This window comes from Heloderma suspectum, chromosome 1 (assembly GCF_057233095.1).
Source record: "Heloderma suspectum isolate Gila_16-S chromosome 1, 16-S_ref, whole genome shotgun sequence".
In the NCBI taxonomy this organism is placed as follows: Eukaryota; Metazoa; Chordata; class Lepidosauria; order Squamata; family Helodermatidae; genus Heloderma; species Heloderma suspectum.
Genome location: NC_139458.1, coordinates 39,980,043 through 40,006,571, shown reverse-complemented (window position 1 = coordinate 40,006,571; position 26,529 = coordinate 39,980,043). Strand labels below are relative to the sequence as shown.

The window sequence follows — 26,529 nt, the reverse complement described above, 5'->3', positions numbered from 1 at the left end:
CTACGCAGGATGCTATTCACATCTGCAGCAGCCCGGCAGTGGCTGGAGGCCCCTCTGCGGGTTGGCCCGGGCGGCAGCTCCACAGACTCCGTGAGTTCGCCCGGCCAGGCAGGATTCCGGGGGGGAGGAATGGATCACCTCCCCCCCGTCAAGGATTCTGGGGGCAGGAGCGGATTGCCTCCCCCCACCTGCAGACCTCAGCGGAGCCAGGTTAGCCGGGTTTCGTACACCCCTAAAAATGAACTACATGAGCAGGTGTGAAACTGTATAAAACAGATATTTGAATATTCCATATATTATTTCAGAAGTATCCTTTGTTACCATCCAGACAAACATCAAAGTTCTGGAGAATATTGGTTCCTTCATCTACAAGTTGTTGTCATTGTGATGAAGATGGAAAAATCTAAGTGAAATTAATTAAAGAGCCTTTATTTTCCCTTTTGTTATGCAGTTCTGTGTACAATTTTCTCATGAAGCATGTGGCCTATGTTCACTCTCTACAGCTTTAATTAAAAGTACTTTAGAGCAAATTACTCTTACCATGATGCCATACTCTCCTACATTTTAGAGGGTTCAGAATGTGTGGAGAGAGCCTATGCATGTGCAACTTTAAACGATGCAGATTGTATTCAGGAAAACAGATAAATATGCAAAGATTCAGAGTGGGGACAGGGGATACGATCCCAATTCCCAAATTCTCACCCTCCATGTTCACTGAACTTCTGGAAGGGGATATTAAAATTACCTCCAGCTCCTTGCCCTCCCCCCCGACCCCCAGAGGAAGAGCAGTGACTTGGAGTTAATTCTTTTAAAAGGATGAAAAAAATTTTTTGAAAAAGAGCCTGTGTGCTTTGACCAGGATGGAAAACACTTCTGAAAATAGTCCCCCAAATGGAGGGTACAACATTTCTCTCTTCCTCTTCCCAGCATAACCAGGGGCAGAAGGAGCTTCCTGTAACCATCACATGACATGCTGAGCCTAATTTTAATACCTGCAGACTCCTTCTCCCACACTACACCTTAGGACTAGTCTGAACTTGCAGGCAATGTAACTTTGCCTAGTTACTTTTTTCCTCCCCCCCGCCCTCCAGCTTTTTATAACAGCTTGCCTGATGAAGATATATGGGGATCTCAAAAATTTGCACAATTTCTTTGGGTTAGCTTCTTTTACATAGATTTTATTATGAATATTGAAATGTACAAATCGAGGAGATAATTTTAAATTTTAGATTTTTAGTGTTGGTTCTTATTTTAAGCATGATCCTGTGACTGTTCTGATTCATGGGAGAAAACACATGGCCTCCTTTCCCAGTTTTAAAGAAACAAAACTTATTTCTCAATAACCAGCTAGAGGTAATTTTAAAGTAAGCTTATAAAAATGGAAACTCCACCAAACAGAAATGCATTCTTTAAATAGGGAAATGAAGTGGGAACTGGATTAAAGAAAGGAAGGGCTCTTCATTCCAGTAGCAGCATATTTTAGTAAAATGAGACGATGACATAGCAAAACAGTTAGAAAACCATAATAGTAGAAAAGGAAAACCCCAAAGAATCTGACACAAACTACTAACTTAAATAAAGAAACCACAGTACAAGAGAAAGAGGTTTTGACTAGGGATGTCAGCAAAACTCAGCAAAACTCAAGCTCACCAAAGTTCTCCAAATTCCATCTCAAAGCTTGTTCCAACTTGGTCCCATATCAGATTGCGAGTGTTGTTGTTGTTGTTTTCTTTTTGCATGACAATCCATACATATTTATTTTGATGCACATTTTTTCAAATGTACACATCAATTGTGCACATCTTTGAAAAGTACACATTCGTCTCCCATTGGTTTGTATTTGTGCACGCATTTTTCAAATGTATGCCTGCTGCCGAACACATTTTTTGATGTTGTCCACAAATCACATTGCTCAGAAATTTACGGACCTTGACTGCAGATTGTATCCAAGTCCAATCCGGCAGGTGTGAAATGGGTAAATTCTGATCATAAACAAACTGAAACAAAATTCCCATACAGTCCTTAAGTTTTGACTGGTAAAGGAGGAGGGTGTGATGGCAAATTGTCATCAATAAATTTCTATAGCATTATGTGATTATATAAACAGAACTGACCCTATTAGGGAGAATGAGGCAACTGCCTCAGGTGGTAGATGGTGGGATCAGGGCAGCAGTTCCCTACCATTTCCACTGGGTCCTGTTCTCCCTGAGCTAGCCTGCTGCCCCCATATGTGGTGGAGAAAGCTGCCCTGTCATCAGTGTCGAAGTAAAATTCAACTACCAGTCCGGTTGGATTCTATACATGGAATGGGCAGGAGCTGCCCTCTTGTCCTTTTCCTCAGGCAGTAAAATGTCTTGGGCTGTGATATAAATGTGTATGGAAGATGTAAGCAATTTTCAGCCAACAGCCTTGTGGCAAAAACATTGTTACCGTAGTGAGCAAAAAGGCAAGCAATGTCACAACATAGTCCCCCTCCCTTTGTTCACATGGACACTCTCATAATTTATTTTTTATGCTACACTTAATGAGAGAAAGGGGAGGAACCATCTCAGCCTCATGACAAATCACCATCATTTCTGCCCTGATGACAATAAATTATTTGGTCTTGTTTCTGAGGAAATAATATTCACACCAGTCTTTGGTATGCTAAACACATGAGAGTAATAATCCAAACACAAATCCTACTTTTACCAGATTTCATTTTAATATGCTTCTAATGAGTTCTCATCCTTCCATACTCAAATTGGATCTTTCTTCTAACATGTAACAATGCACTTCTTGCTTATATTTATTATTGGCAACAAAAGTGGAGCTAAGCAGACTGCGGCTGATTTTACAGGATAAGGTTTAACTTTCTTCCCACATCTGCTAAGAAGTGCTAGCACTTAAGAGCACTTTATACAATACTTTTTTCCTACTCTTGATTAGATAAAGATTGTGCTAATCACTTTAAAAAGCCAGGACGCATTTAAACAGCCTCAGGGGGCTGACCGTTTCAAAGCTAATCCTTCTATACAATTAAACAGTTATATTTTAAGCTGGTCTGTGAGAAGATAAAGGAAGCCTTACTCTCCACACACACCCGCCCAGCCATTGCATCTCCTAGGAGAAAGGAGGAACTCCAAACGTTCAGTGCAACCATGATAGCAACACAATACATCTTGCTATCATGGGGTAGACTGTGACCAGGTGACCTGTGTGCCTGCTCAGTCTGCTATCCAGTGCTAACTGTTCATGGGAAACTTCAAGACCCTAGTTTCTCTTCTTTCTTATGGTTCTTTGGGCACTTTGGGAACTATGTGCAAGAGAAGAATCCAACTAAAGTTACATTTGCGCAAGCCTGGTTGCGCAAGTGGTTTTGCATAACTCTTGTGCAACGCCTTGAGGAAGGCTTTACACAACCTTTGTGCATTCCCACTGTGCAGCCAGTTTCACATTCCGCTTGTATAACTGGTTACACAACTGCTTGCACCCATTGTGCAATGTGCTGTGCAACTGGTTGCACAACTGCTTGCACAAACAGGTGCACAAGTGTAATGAGCAACTGCTTGCACAATAGAAAGATTCAGGAGAACTATGCTAATACTAGAATCATAGAATCATAGAATAGTAAGGTTGGAAGGGGCCTACAAGGCCATCGAGTCCAACCCCCTGCTCAATGCAGGAATACAATGCAAAGACTATTTGAGTTTGGGGATGTCACTGTTGGATACTGCCCTCTATCTTTAAACCAGGGTTAGATTGGACAGCCCTTCAAATGGAAGACTGTCCTACAAAGAATTAATTAATTAATTAATTGTATTATATCATGTTATTCAGCTGGAAAAGGTCCCAGAGCAGTTTATAGGTCAATTTTTAAAAAGGTGGTCCCTGCCCTCAGGCTTATAGTCTAAAAAGACATGACACAAAAGGAAAACAGGTTGGGGAGGGAAAAGGAAAACAAGAAAACTTAGTCACCCATTCAGAGCTGGACACTTAGCTACCCTAGTCCTTCGTATTATGTTTTGATTATGAATTTCAATGCAAGCTCCTAGAAAAGCAGCCTGGCGAGTAAGCAGGATATAAATTTTAGAAATAAATAAATAAACACATAAATAAAATAAGCTTTCTTTAGCAATGCTTGTACATCATTCACTTTGTGACACTGAAAAACTAATCAAAGGCTTGAAATGCTGGAACAAGGATACGATTGAATTATGATCCTTTCTCCACTATTAGACAGAACCAATTTATTTAGAATATATCTATGCATAATAGCATTGGCACACTTGACTACATTTGCACAATCGTGTTATACAGAGTCAGAGGACATAGTCATGTTTTTGAATAACAGATAACTACAAAAATATTTAAGTTATTGTATAAGGATTAATTGGTCATTGATTAAGCCACTTTAGTTGCAGTCCTGAACAGTTTAACAGTATCACCCTATACATTTCTACTCAGAAGAAAGTCCCATTGAGTTCAATTTGGCTTACTTCCAGTTAAGTAGATATAGGATTGCAGGCTATTAGCAAATTAACAACATTTGTACATTATGTCTAGGCTGGAGTAGGGGCACATCTCTATCCCCGAGTGTTTCAAGACATATGCAATTGGTTATTCCTTAGGTACAGATATTTCTCTGGTTTTAAACAAATGTCCTTAAAATATGCTCTTCTCCCTTGCTCCAACCAAACATCCCCAAAATTGTCTCCCTGATTTTGAGGAGACATACAGCAGACTTCAACATAAGTCATGTGGCTTAGGCCTCATTCTCACACATCTTTGAGCCTGTGGCCGCTACAGTTTTCAGCCAGGCCATGCTCACTCCCACTTGCACTCAATGAGCTTGTCATGTGACTGCTGTCTTCCATGAGCTCTAATTGAGGCAGCCAATTATGATTGCAACCGTTCAAAAAGCAGGCACTGGCAATGATGGGAAATACAGGCAACTTAACCCTGGGCAGGTCACTGTGGTCCAACCCGCAATCAAGGTCCAGGTATGAAGAAAGAAAGAGAACAAAATGAACAGAACGTGGCGTGAGGAACAAGAAATATTTAAGGGAGGGGAAATCAGTTCCCTGCTCCACCAAGGAAGGGATGCGGATAGAAGAGAAAAACAAAAAGAAAACAATATTTATTTATTTAGCCATTTACTTAATTTCTACCTCACCTCCCTTTCGGTCCCCCCCCCCCATGGCACTCAAGGCAGCTAACAATAAATTCCGGATTAAAAACAAAACCTTAATTAAAGCATAGCATAAAAACAAATGAAAACACAATGAAAACACAACAATAAAAGAGATAAACAGCACAAACCAAGGGCATCTCTACACCAGCCTAAAATCCTGCATTTAAAACGGGGCCTTCTGCTTCTGTTTTAAATGAAGAATCATGACGACTCCCTTTTTCACCCGCTTCCTTTCCCCCATCCCCTTTCCCCCTCCTCCTCCCCCCCATAACTGAGTCTTCCATTATCTTTCATTGATCCTGCTCCTCTTCTTGCCACTTTTCCTCTTTTCACAGAGGGAACTGAAGTGGAGCACAACGGGGTAATTTGATAGCTCATTATCTGCGATTGATTTAAAAATGGAACAAAGGGCATTTAGTGCACGAGATGCCTTGGAGGCTCACGGCGTCAAGTAAAGAGCCCGCAAACTTCCGTAAAGAAGCAATCTCAGTCACAGGATAAAAGCTCCGTATAAAGAAAGCCTAAGTACCTCCCCCTTCTGCAACAGTCCAGATTATATGCCAAAGGCCTGCCTGAATAGACATGTCTTTGCCTGCCAGCAGAAGGAGGCCAACCTAGCCTCCCTTGGCAAGGGGTTCCAAAACCTGAGAGCGGCCATTGAAAAGTTCCTCTCTCGTTCCCCCAGTAAAAGTGCTTTGATGACATCGGTACCTAGGGAAGGGCCTCCCCTGAAGTTCTTAAAACCCTTCATGGGACCTTCTCGATGAAAGGGGACTTTTTCCCATTTTTCTCTAGGTCTTTATATGGCTAACTAAATATCTATGTCTTGTGACACTGTGAAAGAGACCTCAGTCATCATTAGCTTCAAGCTACTTTCCCCAGCCTTTCTACTCTCTGCATTGAATCATTATATATCTTCCCTGCTTCTGACTTACTTTATAAGCATAGTGGGTGATGCAGCTCTTGCCGTGAGGAATGTACAGTTGACAGAGGTAATTGCAGAGGAAAACAAGGCAGCATTGATCAGACTGACAGGGGACACATGCATGTTAAGAGCCGTATGTGCTGGTTATTGGTTCCATTTCCACTCAGTACATTTCCCTTGTACTCACTCCTCCGTTCCCCTTCCTCATTCATCACCATTGTCTTCTCCATCTCATGCCTATGGCTTTGGCTCATTCCCATTCTAATTCTGAACTCCATTAGTAATGAGGCAGAAATGCAGGTGTAATTAAAGTTGTGTCAAGTGAAATATGAACAAGGAGAATGCAGTATTCTTGTGAGCAAACCTGATAAACTAGTTAGCTAATCCCATAGTATAATGTGGGTTAAACTAGATTACAGCTGGAGATGTGATATTTCTAGAAATTTGAAGCCAGGGGGAAGGAGAGGTTTTCCCCATGGTGTGTGTATGTATGCATATGTAATAAAAACCCTAACCATTGACCTTTGGGGGAAATGTAAAATAGATGCAATCTAAACTTAACCTTACTACTTTAAAAACGTCAGGGGTGCAATCTTATGCATGTTTATTTTGGGGGGAAATTCCTACAACTCCCAGCATGCTCCAGCCATAGGATTGCACCCTAAATGTACTATATATAACTTACCACATAACATTGTGCCGTTAGGTTTATTGTTTTTAAGAAAGTATAAATGCCTTAGTTTTATTTCAACTACAATTGCACATGTACCCAGTGTAACAGATGGAGCTGCAATCCACTGCACCAGCACAGAGCAATCCTACCTTTGAGGATGAGCTCTGATGTCAGAGGCACCAAACCCCCCAAAGCCCTGCTGTACTTGTACTGGCAGGATGGAAGGGAGTGAGGAGTGGGATATATCTTCATTTCTTTTCCTTTTCCACTGTTGTTGTTGTTGTATGTATGTATGTATGTATGTATGTATTTATTTATGCTTTTGTGCATTTCTGCTCATCTCCCCCTCCCTGTGTTGAGTGTGTGTCTGGGGCTTCGAGAAGGCTTTGCATGTGGATTCAGAGCCTCGCCAGGATTCACCCATGACATGCCCCCAGTTAGTCCCCTTTTTGGCAGTATCCATGTTGCAGCTGCAACACTGGAAAGGCAAAGGTTTCCTGAGAGTTCCACAGGTGCTGGGAGGGAGCATCGAAGGTTGGATCTGCCTCTGCAGGGTTGGACACTTCTCTCCACCCTCAGAGTGGGAGGGGGCAGGATCCAAACAATCCTTTGGTGTAGGATCAGTATTTAACATTTCACAGAAAACAATATAAATATTTAGACAATAGTCTATAGCAGGCTCCAAACTGCCTCTGGAAAATCCATGTTCAGGTTCTGCAGAGAGGCTCCATGGCTCCTCTTCAGAAAGTTGCCCTCCATGTGTACAGCATGAGAAATACAATGACGGAGGGTGGTGGCATTAGTGCTCTCCCTCATTTCGTGGGTTTATTAGCCCCAGATGTAGAACACCTGAATAGGCCTTTTGTTTGGCTCACATCTTGGCCTGGGTCCTTAATGCTGAACCATGCTGTGAGGAACCACCATTTGATATAATGTGTTGGGTTACATTTCTGAATCACCGCTCCTTTATCTTTGATGAAGAATAGGTAAGCAAATTGTTTGATGGTGAGGGAAGAATGTTCTAGCATCCTTGAGGGCCTGCCTTCTTCTTGAGTTAGAATTCCTCTCCTGAGTAAGTACCATCTAATACACTTCGGACTTGTTTAAACATGTAGGGTTGGCCTGTAGACACCATCATAATAACTGTAAAAGAAATGTGTTATCCTAAACATCAGAACTCAGGGAGAGAGCGGAGGACAGGAAGGCCTGGCGTGCTATGATTCATGGGGTCACGAAGAGTCGGACACGACTTAACGACTGAACAACAAACATCAGAAGATGTCTTACAGTGAGTCAGCCCATTGGTCTAGTTATCTAAGAACATAAGAAGAGCCATGCTGGATCAGACCAAAGGTCCATCTAGGTCAGCATTCTCACACATTGGCCAAGCAGCTGTCGACTGGGAACCCACAAGCAGGACACAAGTGCAACAGCACCCTCCCCGCTATTACCTATCCAGCTCTTGAGGAAGGCCTTTACAGAGTTAAGATTCCAACAGACGCCATCTGCTTATCTGGGTGGCAGGCACTTTCACATTCCTGCAAAGCACAGGCTCTGTACTTGTGGAAATGGTTGTGTGGAAGATCTAGTGCCCTATTTACTGTGCTGTCCATTGTATGCCTGCACCAGAGAGCGTTTTTTGCCTCACCCTGTGTCGCAATGTAGCAGGTGGTCAGTTCAGAATATAATAATCCACCTCATATCGGATGAGCAGGAGTATGTTTCTTACCTAGTCGCATTGTATTTGACCGCAGCAAAGAAAATTAGAGCAAGAACCCTAAATGAGATGGCAGTAGACTGTAAGGGGGATTCCATGATCTGACAGTGCTATCCTTGTGAGGAATTTTAGCAAGTTTCAAGGTCCATTTTAAATGTGAGTGTTTTTAAACTGTATGTGTAATTTTATCTCATTTCTAGTTTAGTGTTTTTACTGGTGGTGATTTCACTGTCAGATCTTGTGAGTAATTTTAGTAAGATTTAAGGTGTGTTTTAAATGAACTGTGTAATTTTTCCCTTCTTGTTTATATTTGCACTCATCCCGACAGGTGTTTTTGCATTTGTCATTCTGCAGTCGCCTATGGCTAAAAGCAATAACGTATGTATGTATGTAACAGCACCCTCCCACCCATATTTCCCAGCAACTGGTGTACATAGACATATTGCCTCTGATACTGGATGTAGCACATAGCCATCAGGCCTAGTAGCCATTGATAGCCTTCTCCAGGAATTTATCTAACCCGCTTTTAAAGCCAATCAGATTGGTGGCCATCTCTACATGTTGTGGTAGCGAATTCCACAATTTAACCATGCGCTGTGTGAAGAAGTAAATATCTATCTAGCTGAGTCTTGTTTACTTTGACGGCCTGCCACTTTCTGGGCTCTCAGACGGAGGTCATTTCTATCTCTGCTACCTGAGATCTTTCTGGAGAATCTAGGAGTTGAACCTCAGAGCTTATGGCTATTCACTCTGGCATTTTCCCAGCCCATCAGTTTCCTATTGGTGGATACCTTGCATGTAGACATCATTGAACATTCATACAAGCTTGGGGAGAGGGCAGGATTGCTCCCTGTTGATGTGTGGGAAGAGGATTTGTGAAGGTTTGTAGGAACAATGTAGGCGTACATGCAGATTTGGAGGACTCCGAGGACAACTAACAGCCAGTGATGGTGATGTGCAAGGACAAAAAGCACAGCAGGTGGGCAGACTGTGAGCAAAGCAAGCATGCAGTCCAGGTGCTAGGCAGAAGAGAGAATAGCTGAGCAGAATTTCATCCAGGAAATACAGTCCATGTGAATCAGGCTGCCATTTCATATAAAAGTGGAAGAATTTTTCAGGATTTTTATTTTTAGAATGGGAAATTATTTAAATATGAGGCATGTGCATCTCTGCATTTCTGAACATGCACAGAGTGATAAATGGAAGGAAGGAATATGATGGTAGGGCAAAGATTAGAATGTTGGGAAAGTGATAATTGATTTGTTGTTGTTTATTCGGTCAGTCGCTTCTGACTCTTCGTGACTTCATGGACCAGCCCACACCAGAGCTTCCTGTCAGCCGTCGCCACCCCCAGCTCCCCCAAGGTCGAGTCTGTCACCTCCAGAATATCATCCATCCATCTTGCCCTTGGTTGGCCCCTCTTCCTTTGGCCTTCCACTTCCCCTAGCATCAGCATCTTCTCCAGGGTATACTGTCTTCTCATGATGTGGCCAAAGTACTTCAGTTTTGCCTTTAAGATCATTCCCTCAAGTGAGCAGTCTGGCTTTATTTCCTGGAGTATGGACTGGTTTGATCTTCTTGCAGTCCAAGGCACTCTCAGAATTTTCCTCCAGCACCACAGTTCAAAAGCATCTATCTTCCTTCGCTCAGCCTTCCTTATGGTCCAGCTCTCACAGCCATAGGTTACTACGGGGAATACCATTGCTTGAACTATGCGGACCTTTGTTGTCAGTGTGAAGTCTCTGCTCTTCACTATTTTATCAAGATTTGTCATTGCTCTCCTCCCAAGAAGTAAACGTCTTCTGATTTCATGGCTGCAGTCTGTGTCTGCAGTAATCTTTGCGCCTAGAAAGACAAAGTCTGTCACTGCCTCCATGTTTTCTCCCTCTATTTGCTAGTTATCCATCAAGCTGGTTGCCATAATCTTGGTTTTTTTGAGGTTGAACTGCAACCCAGCTTTTGCACTTTCTTCTTTCACCTTCGTCATGAGGTTCCTCAGCTCCTCCTCACTTTCAGCCATCAAAGTGGTATCATCTGCATATCGGAGATTGTTAATGTTTCTTCCAGCAATTTTAACTCCAGCCTTGGCTTCATCAAGCCCAGCACGTCGCATGATGTGTTCTGCATACAGGTTGAATAGGTAGGGTGAGAGTATACAGCTCTGCCGTACTCCTTTCCCAATCTTAAACCAGTCTGTTGATCCATGGTCTGTTCTTACCATTGCTACTTGGTCATTATTCAGATTTCTCAGGAGGCAGACAAGATGACTTGGTATCCCCATACCACCAAGAACTTGCCACAATTTGTTATGATCCACACAGTCAAAGGCTTTAGAATAGTCCATAAAACAGAAATAGATGTTTTTCTGAAACTCCCTGGCTTTCTCCATTATCCAGCAGATATTGGCAATTTGGTCTCTAGTTCCTCTGCCTTTTCGAAACCCAGCTTGTACATCTGGCAATTCTCATTCCATGAGAACGTACCTTGCAAGATCTTGAGCATTACCTTACTGGCATGTGAAATAAGTGCCACTGTTCAATAGTTTGAACATTCTTTAGTGCTTCCCTTTTTTGGTATGGGGATATAAGTTGATTTTTTCCAGTCTGTTGGCCATTCTTGTGTTTTCCAAATTTGTTGGCATATGGCATGCATCACCTTGACAGCATCATCTTGCAAGATTTTACAGTTGAGCTGGGATACCATCATCTCCTGCTGCGTTGTTATTAACAATGCTTCTTATGGCCCATTCAACCTCGCGCTTTAGGATGTCTGGCTCTAGCTCACTGACCACACCGTCAAATCTATCCCCGATATTATTATCCTTCCTATACAGATCTTCCGTATATTCTTGCCACCTTTTCTTGTTCTCTTCTGCTTCTGTTAGGTCCTTGCCATCTTTGTTTTTGATCATACCCATTTTTGCCTGGAATTTACCTCCGATGTTTCTAATTTTCTGGAAGAGGTCTCTTGTCCTTCCTATTCTATTATCTTCCTATCCGCTTCCGCACATTGCTTGTTTAAAAATAATTCCTTATCTCTTCTGGCTAACCTCTGGAATTTTGCATTTAATTGGGCATATCTCCCCCATAACTGTTGCCTTTTGCTTTCCTTCTTTCTTGGGCTGCTTCCAGTGTCTCAGCAGCCAGCCATCTTGCCTTCTTGGTTTTCTTTTGGGACGTTTTTTGTTGCCGCTTCCTGAACAATGTTGCGAACTTCTGTCCATAGTTCTTCCGGGACCCTATCTACTAAATCCAGTCCCTTAAATCTATTCTTCACCTCCACTGCATATTCATGAGGAATATTGGTGAGCTCATATGTAACTGATCTGTGGGTCTTCCCTATTCTCTTTAGTCTGATTCTAAATTGTTCAATAAGAAGTTCGTGGATCTGAACTACAATCAGCTCCAGGTCTTGTTTTTACCGACTGCATAGATGTCCGCCACCTTTGGCTACAAAGGATGCAGTCAATCTGATTTCGGTGTCAACTGTCTGGTGAAGTCCATGTATAAAGTCGTCTCTTAGGTTGTTGGAAGAGAGTGTTTGTTATGCACAGTGAGTTGTCTTGGCAAAATTCTATCAGCCTATGTCCCACTTCATTTTGTTCTCCCAGACCATGCTTGCCTGTAATTCCATGTGTCGTTTGACTACCCACCTTAACATTCTAGTCTCCTGTAATGAAAATAACATCTTTGTTTGGCATACTATCCAGTAGGTGCTACAGATCCTCATAGAACTGATCTACTTCTGCTTCTTCAGCATCTGTGGTTGGGGCTTATATTTGGATCACTGTGATGTTAAATGGCTTACCCTGAATTCGAATTGAGATCATTCTGTCATTTTTTGGATTGTATCCAAACACTGCTTTAGTCACTTTATTATGAATTATGAAGGCTACTCCATTTCTTCTGTGGTCCTCTTGTCCACAGTAGTAGATCTGGTGGCCATTTGATGTGAAGTGGCCCATTCCAGTCCATTTCAGTTCACTGACACCCAAAATGTCTGTATTGAATCTTGACATCTCCCCAATAACCACATCCAATTTGCCTTGGCTCATAGATCTTACATTCCAGGTTCCTATTGTGTGTTGATCTTTAGAACATTGGATTCGTCATTCACCACCAGCACCATCGGCTGCTAGCCGTCCTTTCGGCTTTGAGCTAGCTGCGTCATCACATCTGGGGCTAGTTGAACTTATCCTCGGTTCCTCCCCAGTAGCATTTTGACCATCTTCTGACCTGGGAGTCCCATCTTCCGATGATATACTAACATATCTGTGGTTGTACTGATCCATTTAGTTTTCATGGCAAGAATACTGGGGTGGGTTGCCGTTTCCTTCCCCAGGGATCGTATTTAGTCTGACCTCTCTGCCATGACCTTCCCGTCTTGGGTGTCCCTTCACAGTTTAGCTCATGATGTCATTGAGGTGCTCAAGCTCCAGCACCACGACAAGGTAACGATCTCCTTTGCTGAAGATTTGATTTGACAGGTGTATAAATTTGGGGAAAAAATGTGGCTAGCCATTCGCAACCAGTGTCAACTTGGTGAGAGAAAGGACGTTTATAGACTGAGGCGAAGACGCATTTCTGGGACTGCAGGGAGAAAACTGTCATATATTAGATAGGCAACAGAGCATAGGGAAGGCAGAAAACTCATACGATCAGAAGATTAGAGTTCAAAATTGTAAACGGAAGAAAGATGGAAACATGTTCTATGTAAAGGAATTTAAAAGTTAATGGAAAAAAATAAGGCATTGTTAGATAGAAAACCATGAATATGGGGTCCATGTTAGGTGAGCAGCAAGTTATGAGTGTCAGAGTGTGTCAAAACAAATTGTAGGAATTTATATAAGGATTTTTTTTAAAAATGTATATGGCTAGAAATCTAGGGTTGGACCCTTTATGTCAAAAAAGAAACAGCTGCACCAATTGAATTCCCAACACATTTCAACACTTGGTCTTTATCAAGAGAAAAACTTCTAGAGATTCTTTTGGAGAATTCCCACTCCTCCCTTGCTTTGGATGAAGCAAGGGAGAGGGAATCCTCCAAAAGAATCTCTAAGAGTTTTTCCCTTGATAAAGACCAACAGTCTAAATGAGTTGGGAATTCAATTGGTGCAGCTGTTTCTTTTTTTACTTTGGTTTCCAGCCTTAGAGCTGTTTTTTTTCTGGTACCTTCTGGCACTGGTGCTTACCCAGATTTATGTGCATGCAGCTTGGCTGGTGGAAACCCCCTCTTCCCCATGACAGCCTCTCCAGCCCTCCAAAAATGCATCACAGAGGGTCAGGGTACCCTGCTGAATGGGATGGACTGTGGTACAGGAGGCTGAGAGGGAAGGGGGGATTCTCCAGAATTGCAGGAAGGGACCTTCTATATGTGGAGCTCTGCTCATAGAAGGAGTCCCTGCCCCCTTTCCAGGGATCCCCCCCCCCATTCCACAACAAAGCCTACCCCACTGAGCAGGATTCCCTGACCTGCCATGTAGCATTTTTGGAGGGCTGAAGGGGCTGCTGTGGGGAGAAGGGGGCATGGAAGTCTGCTTTCACCATTCCAGTTGCATATACTAAATCTGGATCCAACCATTGAAATCCCATGAGGAGGGGAAAAAAACCCAACCGTGCTGAGAGAAGTTCAAATGATCCAGAAAAGAACAGTCTAGTTTAGAAAGTAACTGGAATGTATTTGGTGAGAGAAAGAATGGCATATTAAAAACACACACACACACACACACAACCCAATAATGAGAGAAATGAAGGCATAGTTACAAACATTCCTGTGGGGGAAAAAGGTGTGACAACAGTGCCTACATTCCAGAAAATGAACTACTAGCAATTTACAAAGTTAGGAAAATAAACCCAATGAGAGAAAGAATGATATGAATAATTGATAGAAAACCAGCAGCAGTTTTCAAAAAGCATAAAAGGTGGGAACATGAAGGAAAATAATTGAGAAGGGAAAGAGGTGTGTTCAATTCAAGTCAGGTCACAAAGTATTAAAAACAAAAATACCCCCCCCCCCCGGCTGTTCCACAAAACACATCTTGGGACAGGTCATAGCAGTAGTTCTCCGACTCTGTCACAGTCCTAATCCAGCACTCAATTGCATGCAGGACCTCCTTGATTTCCATGCAGCTACATATACATTGCAATTTTTCCCCAACAAACCATCTCATGATCATACCATATCAACTTTTAAAGTGAGCAGTGTCTCACAGTTGCCTTTTCCTAGGTGCTTCCAGAAGGATGGCTCCCAGCAGCACCAATCACTTTGCCTTTTGCAAGATGGGTGTTGAAACAGAAAATGGTAGTTCAAGAGAGTGGTTTTGTGTTTTGGAGCTCAGATCCCTCCTCTACTTTGTACTTGGGTTATTGGGGAAGTTACTTTTCTTTTAGTCTCACTTGGTTTTCTTTTGTGAAAAGAGTATTTTGTGACTGACCACACCAACCATGGCAGCCATTCTGTGAATGGGAAAGCCACCCCCCTCCACCATGGCAGCTATTTTGTAAGACCACCCACAACACTCTCTCAGCATCCTAAATGTGCCTACCAACACAAAAAGGTTGGAGACCCCTGTCTTATGCCATAATAGTATGTGTGAGTCTTTAAGGTCCTACAAGACTCTCTTGTTTTTTTCTGTGTCAGGCTAGCATGACAGGCTGTCTTGAAATAGTTTCAGAGATTTAGGCTCTGTTGTAGAACCCCCGTTTGGTTCTTCCCATCAGAGGAGGGAGTAGGCCCTGCAGAATTTTTCATGAGATTCCTGATGGGTCTGAGGTGTAAGTACATTTGCACATAATTTGGGTACCTTGAACTGACCCTGTGAAGTTGTAGTAGCACTAGTTGTCATCATTTTAGTATTTTTCTACAAAAAATAAAAAAATAAAAAATCTTCTACCTTCTTCTGCTGATAATTAACATTTATTAAAACACTAGTGGTAAGGTGAGTGTTGTAAAGACCACAGAAATGACATAGGGCCCCTCCCACACTAGAAGGGCTTTAATTTTAGTTGTAATGATTGGAGGGTAGTGAAATGGATAGCTGGTGGTACGTTATGGATAGAGTATCAGACTTGCACTGAGTTACATGGGTTCTTCAAATCCCCATTCTGAGGGAACTCACTGGGTGACCTTGGGCTGGTCACCACCTCTCAGCTTAACTACCCCCATATTTTTCTGACAGGATAAAAAGGGGCCACTGGTTACTATGTATCCAGGTTGAGATGATTTAGAAAGAAATCCCAGGTGTATTAATGGAGGATAAACTGTCACAGAGGTCTTGCATTAGCAAGGAATCCTGTTAAGAGTTTCTCTGCAGTATCACATCATCTTACATAACTGTAAAGAAACTAGTCCTCTTCTATGAAGGGAAGGGAGCAAAGCCTTGAGTGGTGCATTCGCTAATCTGCCCATTTCTAGAGGACCATTGTGCACAAGGTTCAGGCAAGAATCAAATGTTATGCTTCAGCCTTCCCCAACTGGGTGCTCTCCAGAGGTTCTGGACTACAGTTCCCATCACTGCCAGTCAGCACTAATCCACGATAGGGGAGGCTGTTCTATTTGGATGCCCAACAGAGGGTGCAAGGCAATTCTGGTTCACACCTTTGGGCTCCGCCTGTTCTAGCTGTTGGGCTGGTATTTGATGAACTCTCTAAATAGGCACAGTGCTCCTAACATACAATGTATCCTTCGGCACAGCTCTAATGTTTGCTCTCCTAACTGCACTTAATGAAATTGCAAATCCATGCAAAATGTCAAGGGCAGTTTTTCAGTATCTACTGTGCATTGTACACAAGAAAGATATATGCTGTCAGATTTCCTTTCGGCTTTGTATCCACACCTAGCCTTTTACACTGTGCTAAAAGACAGATGCCACCCATAGCAACTAAATAAAATAAAATAAGCTAGATCCGTTTATTTTGCTAGATAATGCTGGCATTGTTATTCAAAGGATGCATTTTGGGTAAACTCCTGACAGCTGTTACTTGCCTACAAGTCAGAGAGAAACTGTGGGAGTTTAATCTGTGCAACACTTCCCTCAGTGCTTTACTCTACTGAATAAGTTACCATAGGATCGACTAATGTCTTCGTTTAAAACGAATGTATTGAAAATGTAAGTAATAGAAGCATTCTCCTCTTATTAGAAAATACACATTAATCATAAACGGTGAAATCTTTCATAGCCAGTGTTGTCCCAGCTTGCTTTAAGGAACTAAGTATTTCAGATTTAAGTAATGCATCATGCCAGAGGGAGAGAGCAAAATCAAGGAGTGCATCAAATGTTATGGATTCAGCTACACGGAAAGCATGAAAACTTCATGAAGATTGTCAGGTGTGAGGATTGTTTGTGAATCTATCTTGTGACGTATATATTTGTAAGTTCATTCATGCAGACTTACCAAAAAATAAAATCTAGTAAGGCAGAATCGTGACTATTTTTCGTTAACACTTGAGTAAGAGTAGAAAGTTCAATACTTTAAAAAGACGATGTAAAGTTGTCACCCAGTCTAGCAAGCAAAATCTGCTGGCGTAAGCAACCTTCCGTGCATTATTGATGTGGCTGCTCATCTACGTGTGTATTCTCATCTGCATCGCAGTGCTCATCCAAGATCTGTTTAGCTGGTGAATGTGATTTTTGATGTTATGTGTGGATCATAAACAGCCTATGTACAAGAGTGCAGTCATTCATTTGTATTCTAACGGACGGCCAGATGTGAAATGCAGGGAGTGTTTGGAAGGTTTGGATATCAAAAAGGAATGACTGAATAAAAATTTCCTATCATTGTGATGATAGCATGCTGAATTATATTCTCATTGGCCAAAATGGTGGGACCATGTTTGGAACAGAGCTACAACAGAGTCCATGTTCCTTCCCAACTGACTTTGCCTCACCTTTATTTCCTGTTCTTATTCTAGCGATGGGGGAAACTCGGTCATCCTTCAAAATTCACCCTTCCCTGAATTTTGCAATGGAGTTCTCAAATCAAAAAATACATACAAAAATGTGAATAAGGGAAAAGTACACACAAAAGCATGTATCAGTGAAAGTAACATTCAGAAATGCATTTTGCAAAAATATTTGCAAAAATGAACAGTGTATATTAGGCAAAATTGCAAACAAAAATGCATGTATTAGGAGAAATGCACACACAAATGCATACAAAATTTCCTGCAGACTTCCAAATAAAATTCTCAAAGTTCAGGATAAGCTGAACCTAAAATTGGGAAACATAGACACTGAGAGAAACCAGAATTGACTGAGTCATCTATAACTATCATATTTCCATTTCTTGGGCTCTTTGCCTCTGCCTATTTTGTGTTTTCTCATCTTCACTCTTGTTACCCTGCTTAATGGAAAAGCAAGTTTCTTTTTAACGTCAGTAGATAGTACACCAATCCCCAGTCCCCATATCACAGAACTCTTCATCCCTTTCCTTAGGTGTATTGGTTGCTAATCCTGCTGAGATCATAAAGGTACTGCTTTTTAACTCCTGTAGTAGGGGGAATTAGTTCTATTCCCCAGTACAAGCTATTGTACTGGGGAATAGAACTAATTCCCTCTACTATACTACTTGGTTCCCAGATATGTCATAGGCATTTATCATTAAAAAAAAAAAGGAGGTGTATTCTCTGCTGTCCCCAGCTTCTACCACTCAGTGGTACAAACCCTGTACAGCAGGGATGAGCAACCTTCAGCCTATGGGCCAAATATGGCCCACAGAGGTTTCCCATCTGGCCCAACTACTTCCACTAGCCCAGCCCCCTCTGCCATGGAGGAATAAGCTTTTATCTCCAATCAGTAGCTGATCACAGAGATAAGTGTGTGTGTTTTCCTGCTCAGCAGGAAAAAGGCTCCCTTTTTCAGTGCTTAACAGGGGAATACACTTATCTCTGATAAGCTGCTGATCGGAGATAAGAGCTTTTCCTTGAAAGGCAGAGGGGCAGGGAGCTCACTAGCTAGCTGTGGCGGCAGCATGATTCAGTCCTGCTTCCTTCTGAGCCTTGCCCTGCAGAGACTTGTCCTGCTTACCTCTGAGTAGACATTCAGTGTTCAGCCTAAAGCTCCCACTTCAGGTTGCTGTATGCTGTTCTGTGGCCATTGTCATATCAGCAGTACGAGAGCCAATTATCCGTCTGGCTTTCCCTGCTGGTTTTTGTACTTGGCTTTAGAAGCTGAAGGAAACACAGAGCAGTCTGGATTATTTATGTTACCATTTCACAAAGTTAATGAATTTCTGTGCACAGGATGTTTGTCAGTTAACAATGCCACATTATTTATTTTCCCTCCTCTCTCTTAACAGATTTCTCAAATCCAGCCTCAAGCTGAAATGAATGTCTTGGAGACTGAAGGAAGCTGAGTGCACTGTCACCACTAGCACTACATTGAACGGAAGAACTAATCCAGCCATCCTGTCTCCTGTCAACATTTGATACCTTAGATTGCCTGCTGGCCACCTGTACAGGACACAGTTATCTTATCATCCAGCATACATGGAGAGGGACAACAAAGTGTGTAAGCCTGGCTAATAAGACAGCAACATTTCTAGCCAGAGTGGGAGGCAGTCCAATTATAAAAGGATTATTTTGCATTTAGCCTCCAGGATTTTACCTCTTGCCTGTGCACAGGACGCATATACAGCAACTTTTTTCATTGTATTTCTTTTTTTGCTAGTATTTTTCCTTCCCAGTATTTTGTTTCTTCAGTTAGAAATGGGCCCGTGGACTAGAATGTGGCCCATGGACAGGGTTGCTTTCTTTAAATCATGGCTTGTGTTTTCTCTGGGGCTCTACATGGAGTTCTCCAAAGCTTTGGCCTGTCCAAGTGTGTGCCGCTGTGACCGAAACTTTGTCTATTGTAATGAACGAAGCTTGACCTCAGTGCCTCTTGGAATACCGGAGGGTGTAACCGTACTCTACCTCCACAATAACCAAATTAATAATGCTGGATTTCCTGCAGAGCTGCACAACGTCCAGTCTGTGCACACAGTTTACCTGTATGGCAACCAGCTGGATGAGTTCCCCATGAATCTTCCCAAGAACGTCAGGGTTCTCCACCTGCAGGAAAACAACATCCAGACCATTTCTCGAGCTGCTCTGGCACAGCTCTTGAAACTGGAAGAGTTGCACCTGGATGACAACTCCATCTCTACCGTAGGGGTTGAGGATGGGGCATTCCGGGAAGCTGTTAGCCTCAAGCTTTTATTCTTGTCCAAGAATCACTTAAGCAGCGTACCAGTTGGCCTTCCAGTGGACTTACAAGAACTACGAGTTGATGAAAACCGAATTGCCATCATATCAGACATGGCTTTCCAGAATCTCACAAGCTTGGAACGTCTCATCGTGGATGGCAACCTCCTTACTAATAAAGGCATTGCAAATGGCACCTTCAGCCACCTCTCCAAACTCAAGGAATTCTCTATAGTACGGAATTCACTAACATACCCTCCCCCTGATCTTCCAGGTACAAACCTACTTAGGCTTTATCTACAGGACAACCAGATATCACACATACCACTTTCAGCCTTTTCCAACCTCCACCAGCTGGAGCGACTTGATATTTCCAACAATCAGCTTCGGATGCTGTCCAAAGGTGTCTTTGACAACCTTCACAACCTGAAGCAACTCACTGCAAGGAATAATCCCTGGCTATGTGATTGTAGTATTAAGTGGGTTACTGAATGGCTCAAGTCAATTCCTTCCTCCATCAATGTTCGAGGCTTCATGTGTCAGGGACCAGAACCCGTCCGAGGTATGGCCGTCAGGGAACTCAACATGAATATATTGTCATGTCCCACAACCACCCCCAATCTGCCATTTGTTACCCCAACTCCCACAGCATCAGTGCCAACCACATTGACCCCTACTTCATCATACTTAACCCCAGGTAACAAATCCACTCCTCTTACCCCCACTATAGCCACACTCCCCACTGTGCCTGAGAGGAATGATGGAGAAAAAGCGACCCCTCCCGTTTTGGAACGGTTTCAGCTGTTTATCCACATTGTGAATGACACTTGCATCCAAGTCAGCTGGCGTTCCCCTTTTAATGTGATGGCATACAAACTTACCTGGGTTAAAATGGGTCACAGTCTGGAAGGAGGCATCATTCAGGAACGGATAGTTAGTGACAAGAGGCAAAACATCAGCTTGACAAGCCTAGCACCCAAATCTACATACCGAATTTGCTTGGTGCCCTTGGATGATTTTAATAACTACCGAGTTGGTGAGGACACCGTCTGTTCTGAAGGCACCACCAAGGCTTCCCTAACAAGTAACACAGCTTCCAGCCACGAGCAGACAACATCGCATAACATTGATTCCCCATTTCTGTTGGCAAGCTTGATCGGGGGGGCAGTGGTATTTGTGCTGGTGGTTCTGCTGAGTGTCTTCTGCTGGCACATGCACAAAAAGGGGCGCTACACCTCTCAGAAGTGGAAATACAACCGGGGCCGACGGAAAGATGACTACTGTGAGGCGGGGACCAAGAAGGACAACTCCATCCTGGAGATGACAGAAACCAGCTTTCAGATCGTCTCCTTAAATAATGATCAGCTCCTTAAAGGAGATTTCAGACTGCAGCCCATTTATACCCCAAATGGGGGTGTTAACTACACAGACTGCCACATCCCCAACAATATGCGATTTTGCAACAGCAGTGTCTCAGACCTAGAACACTGTCATACGTGATAGTGAGGGGCTGTGGCAAGACACCTACAACCAGGAGCAAAAACTCAGAGGGCAGAAGCAAACTAAATCTACTCACACACAAACAAAACAAAACAAAATTACATTTGATAAATGTTACACAGATGCGTTTGTGCATTTGAATACTCTGTAATTTATATGGTGTACTATATAATGGGATTTAAAAAAAAGTGCTATCTTTTCTATTTCAAGTTAATTGCAAACAGTTTTGTAACTTTTTGCTTTTTAAATCTTTAAAAAAAATATATTGCTGAAGTACTGTACAGGGTCATACAATAAGAACCCAATGCCATGGCAAAGGAAAGAACGCCTCATTCTTCAAACATTAACCATTTGGATTTTGGAGCTGTTTGGGGGATACTGGCTCATACATCTTCCACGAGTTTAGGAGATAACTTTGTATTAAAAGAGGAATCACTAGAAATGCCTAAGCTAGATCAAATGGCAGGAAGGATACAAATTAACAACCTCTGTGGTTCATAAAATTGGAGTAACTGACGTTAAAACTTCATTAGTCACTTGTACCTGTCTCGGTACTTTTTGGTTCCATTTGGAAGGAAACATTGGGGCCTTCCTTGTGTTAAACACTATGAGTCTCCACCATATGTTAACATTTTGCAAGATGCTTATCACACATTTATCTCTCCTCACAAAAGCTGGGATAGAAATATCCAAGGCAAAAGACTCATTTTCTTTTATGTTTGCATCAAAATTAGGTCATTTAAGAATATTCTGACCAGATTTGTCAGAACTCTTAGTCTGCATCTAAACCTTTCTCTTCTGTTTGCTCCTAAAGCAGATTTCTTTAGTCTAGCCTTCCCCAGCTGGGCGCACTCCAGATGTGCTGAACTACAACTCCCATCATCCCCAGAAAGCCTAGCCACATTAGCTTATGAAGGTAATGAATGTTAATCAATGCAAACAGATCTGATACATTGGCCTGAGTAGAAAGCAATATCTACATACTAACCACTAAAAGTATATTCCCAAAGACAAAGTCAATGAAAATATTTCAGTTGCCATTTCTCAGTTTCATATGTATCCCTGGCTATGTTAGTCCCACCTCTCTCTCTCTTTCTTTCTCTCTCTCCATGAGAGAGAAAGTGAACCCTGTGGGGCATTAAAGTAAACCAACACTTCTGCATAAAGTGTTCTGAAGTTTTCTGGGGAGATAAATCCATAATGTCTTAAGTTTTAGTTGTGGAGAAGATATGTGTCAGAAAAAAATTCTGGTTCAAAAAATATTATCGGATCTGTGGGGCTTGTGTTATCATAAGTCCATTCTGCATTTTTTGACATTCCCACTTACCTTTGTAGAACAAATACTTGTGTTTGGTGTTTGAGGACACAAGAATGCTCCTGATTTTGTATCCTCCAGTATTCATTTGAGAATTTTGTTTAACTTTGTACCTTTGCAAGTGACACCTGGGGAATGTATGCTGTACAGCCTGTATTAAAATGAAGAAACCCCACCACCACCTTCTCCTTAATTACAGAAGAGCTTGTATAGGAGCAGCTCTGGTGTAATGTACCAACGGTCTATGGAAGAACCTGGTGCAGCTGGTGCAGCTCTTAATGTTATGCAAGGGTCTATTGATGGCAAGCTGATGAACCTTTCCCCCCAGCATGCAGACTCTGCACATGGTTGGGGGAAGAAACGCTCCTTGAGCTTCCATCACCACATATAGAATATCACATAATAATTTACTTATGCTGGGGCGGGGGGGCCGTTCATGCCCACCATGAGGGGAGCATCCATGCCAGGGTCTAATGTGACTCTCATCTAATATTTCTGCTTGCTTCAAGCCTTGCATTCCCCTCCCTACTTTTTCTTTTCTAATTCAACTCATGTATAACCCCCACCCCCTGGCTCCAACACATCCATATTATCTCTAAACTCATGGGAATGGAGCATTCAATGATAAGTCAGCAAAAAAAAAAAAAAAAGTTTAAAAAACCTCAGAAATATTAATTCCTTTCCTTGACTTATCTTGATTGGGGGAGTGGCTTAAAAACCCCTTTCCTTACATTGAGAAGAGCCCAACAAGTTGTTGTCTCAATAAAACAACCTTTAATTAAAGGCTAACAAACATCCCTATTGAGCAACAAGGATTACTTAAGGTGTTGAGCAGAAGGGGGGGGATACTCCTTAGTCTACTCAGTTTCTTATTCATCAGAAAACTTGATCCATGCACACAGCTTCAGCAGCTTGACAACATTCATCCTCCACCCCGAGGAGATGGATAAGCACTTTGGTGTATGATGGCAGAGTACAATCATTTCCTAAGGAATTATGTCCTTTCCCACCCAACGCCTTTTATAACCACATTTTGGATTTCCATTCTATATTCTGTATATTTGCTATTTTCTCCAGCTATAACAGGTATTTTAGGCAACCTGTGTGGCTACTGTAATAGTGAAGTCACTGAACCTTTGCTAAATAAAAGGCTGCCGTATGGTTTGAAATGGTGTAATTTTAGCTAGAAACTTTTATGCAAAACGTTGTTCTTTGTCTTTTGACTACGCAAGCTGTTTGCCTGTTGACAAAGGGAAATTCCTTTTTAAATGTTTCAGCCGTATGAATCCCCATAATGACAAGAAATAGGACACATAGGCATATATATATGGAAAACATGGATAGATGCAAGTTTTTCTTCCTCTTTCAAAATACTAGAACCTGGCAACATCCAATGAAGTTGAATGATGGGAGATTCTGGACAGACAAAAGGAAACACTTCCTCACAGCACATATGGAACTATGGAATTTGCTACAAGATGTGGTGACAGCCATCAACTAAGATAGTTTTAGAAGGGGATTAGACACATGCATGGAGGATTAGGCTATCATCATGGCTATGTGCTACTTCCAGGATTAGGCAGCATGCCTTTAAGTACCAGTTTCTGGGAACCACTGTGGGAGAACGCTGTTGTTGCCCTCATGCCCTGCTGCTTATAGGCTTTCTGTAGGCATTTGGTTGGTAGAAAACAGGATGCAGGGACCAGATCGGTTTGGGTCTAATCTAGCAGGCCTCTTCTTATATTCTTTACATTATCATGAGCATGCTGTTGAAAACACATACATATGTGAGCATGCTGTAGGAAACACACACAATGTTATCAACCAGCAAAACAGTCTATACCTATTTTGCAGGGTCCAGGAAGGTTGGTGGATGGCTATTCACATGCAAGGGAGAAAGCAACTGTGCTACTGAGGGACACCATTGAGATAGTAGCTAAACCTGCCCACACTGCTCATTGTAATGTCTGTGTCTGGAACAGGAAGAACAGCAAAGAGCCTTGTGGCATCTTAATGACTTAACTTTTTTTTTTTTTCCTGGCTAAGCTTTCATGGACATGGTCCACTTCATCAGATATGGACAACACCCATGAAAACTTGTGCCAGATTAAATTTGTTAGTCTTGAAAGTGCCACAAGACTCTTAGTTGTTTGTGCCACAACAACTAACATGGTTACCCCCCTGGAAACTGGAATGTGAAGCAGGTTGTGCTCCTTTCTGCTAAGTTCTAAACCTATATATTTTGTCTCACAGAATTCAGTGGTGGCTATTGACCTGAGGACCAAGCCACCAGCCCTATCTGCATAGTATGGGTTTTGTTCCTTGGTCACTCTAGACTGTGATGGAATGTTTGGGACTGGCATACACACACACACACACACACACACACACACAGGCAGGCAGATTATTCATTTGGGGGGATCCAGTTATTTTACTGGATGCAGCAGCCATATGTTTTTCAATTGAAAAGCTGACCTATACTGAATTAGTGCTTGCCATGTAATGGTTGTGTTATCCATCCTTGCACCTCATGATGGTACACTGCCTCAGCTTAATGATACATTTCCAGCTGAAATTGGAGCATTTATGAGTAATTGACAGAAGATATATTTTCATTCTGATCCTAAACGCGTTACATAAAATATATTCTGTCTGATATTCAGCCCCCTCTAAAGCTTCTAACCCCTCTCCCCTTTGCTCCCCATAGTTGGTTTAGGTCTGCGGAGGTAGTTTAATCTTTCCTCAAGAAGATCCCTCTCAGGAAAGCAGGGACGCATTACATCCCACAGACAATTTTCTAGAACAGATATGACAACAAACTCTTAAACAAGCAGCTTTTGGTTCCCTTACCTAACTCCCATGGTCCCCATGCAAATGGAACCCTCCCAAGACTGGCTTGCATGAATTTCAGTGCTTCTTTGCCTAGATGGTTGCTACATGGATTATTTCTTCCCTCAAAGCAGACGAGGGGAACCTGTGGCCCCCCAGATGTTGTCAGGCTACAATTTCTGTCATCCCTCATCATTGGCCATGCTAGCTGGGGCTGATGGGAGTTCAACAACATCTGGAGGGCCACAAGTTTCCTACCCCTGTTTCAAAGGCTTACATCCAAGAATATAAGAATTGCCTTGCTGGATGAGACTGAGATACATCTAGTCCAGCATTATGCTTCCAAAAGAAACCAACCCAGAAGCTCCCAAGAAAGGCATGAAGGTGAAACCCAACTGCTGCTATTTGCCCTCAGCATTCGATTGCTCTGAGGTATGCTTCCTCTGACATGAAGCCCAAGATGTTTTGGTGCCTGAGCTACAAAATGCAAACATCCTCCTCCATGGAGGTAAACATATAATGAACTAATAATTGACATTTTGTTGTCACTTAATGGCATTCCAAAGTCTGCCAGGAGGCTGCGTCAGTCTGTCCAATATCAGGATCAATCCTGTGAACATGGATTTCTTATTTATCCAACACGTCTTATTAGTTGCTGATTGACCCATCCTTCATGAATTTGTTTAATCATTTCATATATAGCCCAAATTTCCCCAAGCTGGTGCCCTCCAGATGTGTTGGCCTACAACTCCTATTATCCCCAGTCAGCATGACCATTGGATGATGGGAGTTGTAGTCCATCATGACTGGAGGGTGCTAGGTTGGGGAAGGCTGATATAGCCCTATGCAGGCATTCTGCCTGCTCACATATGGGATAAAAGTGGGGAGGGGATGTGAGTGTGCATGCAATCCCCACTCCAATCTCTCTGTTCCCTTGATCCTTGACATTCTTACATTGATCAGGGAGCCCCTGAAGGGGGCTTCTACTTGCATTAACCTGAACCCTTCATTTAAATGTGATGGTGCCTGTTCACACAGAGGTTTTAATTGCACTCAAACAAACAAGACCCCCTTCAGACCTTCCCCCTTGACATAGGAATGTCAACAACTGAGTGGGTGGGGGAAAGGAATGCTGGGAGCAAGGCCAAATGCTTGCATAGGGCTTATTCTTTACTTTGTCTCCAGCATATACCCCTTCCAAGGTGCAAAGCCTAGT

At 42.5% G+C, this 26,529-nt stretch overlaps 1 protein-coding gene across 2 annotated transcripts in view; it reads left to right on the top strand.

The window, feature by feature from the left end:
- The window catches only part of FLRT2 (fibronectin leucine rich transmembrane protein 2), a 132,076-nt gene extending 108,432 nt beyond the window's left edge, over window positions 1-23,644 (top strand). For both annotated transcript variants that reach the window (XM_084841271.1, XM_084841278.1), the window contains exon 2: window positions 18,784-23,644. In XM_084841271.1, coding sequence (XP_084697397.1) covers window positions 19,193-21,169 — 1,977 coding nt within the window. In that variant the 5' untranslated portion in view covers window positions 18,784-19,192 and the 3' untranslated portion in view covers window positions 21,170-23,644. The remainder of the gene's footprint in view (window positions 1-18,783) is intronic.
- The last annotated feature ends 2,885 nt before the right edge of the window (window positions 23,645-26,529 follow it).